We start from the raw sequence: 4,153 nt of genomic DNA on the forward strand, positions 1-4,153 counted from the left end.
ATCAAGAAACGAATAGGCATCATGGCTTACAAGTTAGACTTGCCACAAACCATCAGGGCTCACCCTATGTTACACGTGAGCCTACTTTTCATCCAGACAAAGATGATCCCAATCGAAATATTTCTCATTGAGCTCCAGTTGGAATAAAAGCCTCTTACGAAAGGGAAGTAGAAGTCATCCACGTTGAAAGAGCCAATCCCCGAGTGGGGCACAAACCAAGGCACGAATACCTGGTTCAATGGAAAGGGTTTCCCGAAAACGAGGGGAGGTGGGAACCTGCCGAAGCCCTATAGCAATTCAAGGACAAAATTGAGCAATTTCATTCAAGTCGAGCGATGAGTGTGTCGCTAGAACTAGTGGGGGAGAATGTCATGGCCGCGACTTTGAGGGTGAGTCCAACATCCACCAGCACACATCTGCGCTCACAAAAGCACTCCCAAGCCCAAATGCATCAAGCGATGAATCAAGTCTGCCCTAAAACACGGCACGGGATGTGACAAGGACGCGCCAAAATTGGATAAGGTCGAGCACAACATGACTCGGGCTCTCTCTAAGCCAAGACCAACCCTCTCTAAGAAAAGGGACAAAGCTACCATCCTTGTTCAAGTAGGATTCAACCTTTAGACTTTTAATTAAAGTATGGATGTACTTTTAGTTAGAGTATAAGTAGACTTAATCATTAACTCTTACGGGATTCTCATTATATAAGGGGCCTCCCCACCCCCATTATATTCATTCTTTCTTTCTATTGGAAATAAGACTAACTCGGCTTTAAACCCAAATACTCTCGTGCATCTCTTATTTTCTCCATACTCATTTTGTTCTTACTTTCACAACAAGTTAAGCAACCAAGCTTAGGTTTCAAGGCTGCCCTTAGTTGCTTTGCTCGGTTGCTGGGTACAGTTATCTCCATGATCAACTGTGATACATCTGTGCATACCTAACTTATTCCTAATTCCTTCACTGTGACATTGATGTAACCTAGTTTCACTTAAAAATAAAAGACTAATAGACCAATGAGCAACAAACCACCCTAACTTTTGAACTGCTCCAAGACTACATAATCCTCGGCAGTTCCAACATAGTAGATTCATGGCGTCCAGCGGAGCCTCCGTCGATATCTTATGGTTCTTGCCAGTTGTCCCAACAACACTTTCGGAAGTAGAGGACACTCTATATCGCTTTGGATTGATTGGATGGGTGACTTCAGATTCCTTAATTTCTGGTGCTTAGAACTCTTGCCCTCGGAGTCCTCTTTGTTTTCATTAGGACTTTTAGACAAGGTAAAAGCCAGTCCATTGTTAATCTTATTTTCGATAACTTTGCTTTTAGTACTCTTGGGCAGTTGGTTTGCAGCCAGTTCCTTAGTCGTAGCCATGTGTTCCTTAGGAAAATTCGATACATGGTTCTCATGAGGAGTCGTTTCATTCGATGTCAAAGCTTCTAGTACATGATCATCCATAGTAGTTATTTCCTCCATTAAGTCATCATTGGGAAAACTTCTTTAAACTCATTCGTAAGATAACAAACGTCCTCACTCAGTTGGTCTAGATAGGACGTTTGATTGGGTTCGTCCGTGTAATCTTTAGGTGATGGGCCAGTGACATCTCCCATAGGGTCTGAGACGACATAAGCGGTCGAAACATTAGAGGTCTTCACATATTCAATTGCATGTTTTATTAGGTTTATTACTTGGTTGTCGAGAATCAACCTTCATCTAATCGCCATATTGTAATTTTGCCTTCGGATCATCCATTGGCACTTTTCACTTTGCAACTCTGTGGCCTATTATCCCGCACCTATGAAAGAAGTTGGGTAGGCGTTTGTATCTTGAAGGGTAGATCCGATTTTTACCTCTCGTACAAGAACTGATTAGAATAAATCGTCGTAACGACTTGGTAATATCAATGTCCTCTCTCACACGAAGAAATTCACCACGGTTACTGCCTTGAATGAACATATCAACTGCTATGACGGTTCCAAGACGTTTACCCAGTTCGAGTCCCATATTCATTGTCATGGCACCAAGCGAAAGGTTAAAAATCCGAATCCAAATCGACATGGAGCTAAACGAGTAGTCGTCCAATCCCTTTGTTGCATCTTGTGCAACCAAAGAAAAATAGTCGCCGTCCAATGTCCCTGGAAATCGGTTAATGACGAGTTCCATGTAGTCGTCGGAGCTGAACTTAACAAGAAAGGTACGTTCCTTCAGTTCCTGAATATCATCAATTCTTTGGGTGTCCCACACACCTCGAAATACCCTTGCAGTGTATTACCATCAGCCGACCTTTCGGTAATTAGTTTGCCAGTTAAGCACGTGGATGAATTAAAATATTATTTTAAGCACGTGGATGGGGAAGAAATGACAAGAGAAAAGATGGGGAAGATGGATTTTGACGGTAAAAAGAAAAAATATTATATTACGAATTAAAAAATATTTATTTATTTATTATAAATTTTAATTAAATTTAAGTCTCCTATTTATTTAAATTTAATTATTACAAATTACTGTAAAATTTATTAATTTTATATAGTGTAAGATTCGTGTATATAAATATATATGATATTTTTTTAAAAAAATAATGATGATATGTTATTATCTTATGTGACACATGAATACCATCATTATTTTTTTATGGTGATTTATAAAATAAAATTAAAATATAACATTAAATATGATTTTAAAATAAAAATAACTAGATAACCAAAACATAATAAAAACATGAGATTTCCTAAATATTTATATTAATAGTGTACATTTAAGTACAATTTGATTAATAAAGAAAACCGTAGAATTTGATGATTATAGACGGTTTCCAAAATAGCGCCACAATCCTGTATCTGAGCCAGTACTTTTGGCGGCACCAGAAGCGCGAGTCTCCTCAATCTGTTTCTTACCACACTTTCCTTAATCCCCTCAAACGTGGATTGAACTCCTAATTCTTACCTTATATTATATACTATCAAATAAACCCACCAAACCCATGTTTTGTTTTTCTTATCTTCTTTGAAAATCCAACAGAAACCGATGTGGGATTCAAAACTAATCCATCCACCTGTAAAACCTGGATTCAATCTGCTCGTTTGGATGCCATTCAATGGATTTACAATGTTTGTTTCTTTCCCCACTTATATTTAGTTCCTTCATTTGTTTTCTTTGTTAATAAATTTTCTTTTGTTTTTGATGCAAACGAGAGAAACCTTCGGATTCCAACTTCATACAGCTTATTTGTCTGTGGCATACTTTGATCGGTTTATTTCAATAAGATCTATTGATGTAAGTTTCATTGAAACAATGATCAATGGGGTTTGTTGTTTTTGAAATAATGGTTTTCGATGTTATTCATGAGAAGGAAGAGCAGATGTGGGCTGTTCGATTGTTGTCGATAGCATGTTTATCACTGGCAGCAAAAATGGAAGAATGTGAAGTTCCCATTTTATCAGAGTTTGATACAAAAGATTATCAATTCCAGAGCAAAGTGATTCAAAGAATGGAATTATTGGTACTCAGCTCATTGGAATGGAAGATGAATCCAATCACACCTTTCTCTTATCTGCATTACTTCGTCAGAAAATTCCATGCCGAATCCAATCCCAAAGGATTAATCTCCAAAGCTCTGGAACTAATTATATCCATCACCAAAGGTAATGAAAAATAAAGGTTCAATCTTGAATTATCAACTTAAACTTTGTGTTTCCATTACAGAAATTGAATGTTTTCAATGCAGAGATCAATTTGGTGGATTATCGACCGTCGATTGTGGCTGCAGCTGCAGTTTTAGCTGCTTCAAACAGTGAATTAACAAGAAAAGCACTGGAGGTGAAGATTGATTTCATTTCATTGTGGGATCTTCAGAAAATGTGAGCTTTCTTTTTCTCTATTTTTCTATATAATGTGTGGATATACTTCGTATTTATAGTGTTATACTGGATGAAACAGGAAGAGATATATGGATGCTATAGAAAGATGGTGGAAATAGAGAAAAGGAAATGTAAGACGCCAAAGTTCGTAATAACCTCAAAGTATTCGTCAATACATACCATAGTAGTTGAGGGCATTTCAGATGTCAGTCATGGAGGTGGCACCAAGAGGAAACTTATATTCAATGAGTCTGATCAAAATAGCCTGGCAAAGAAAATATGTCGGCCATGA

The 4,153-nt window shown here is 37.6% G+C and overlaps 1 protein-coding gene across 1 annotated transcript; it reads left to right on the forward strand.

The window, feature by feature from the left end:
* Positions 1-3,028: 3,028 nt before the first annotated feature.
* On the forward strand, positions 3,029-3,865 carry LOC120216511 (cyclin-D5-1-like). The gene is made up of 4 exons (XM_039213908.1): positions 3,029-3,111; positions 3,196-3,277; positions 3,354-3,645; positions 3,729-3,865. The coding sequence occupies exons 1-4, from the start codon at positions 3,029-3,031 to the stop codon at positions 3,863-3,865; spliced, it is 594 nt and encodes a 197-aa protein (XP_039069839.1).
* Positions 3,866-4,153: the final 288 nt, after the last annotated feature.

The sequence above is a fragment of the Hibiscus syriacus genome, unplaced genomic scaffold (assembly GCF_006381635.1).
Source record: "Hibiscus syriacus cultivar Baekdansim isolate YM2019G1 unplaced genomic scaffold, ASM638163v2 tig00110160_pilon, whole genome shotgun sequence".
In the NCBI taxonomy this organism is placed as follows: Eukaryota; Viridiplantae; Streptophyta; class Magnoliopsida; order Malvales; family Malvaceae; genus Hibiscus; species Hibiscus syriacus.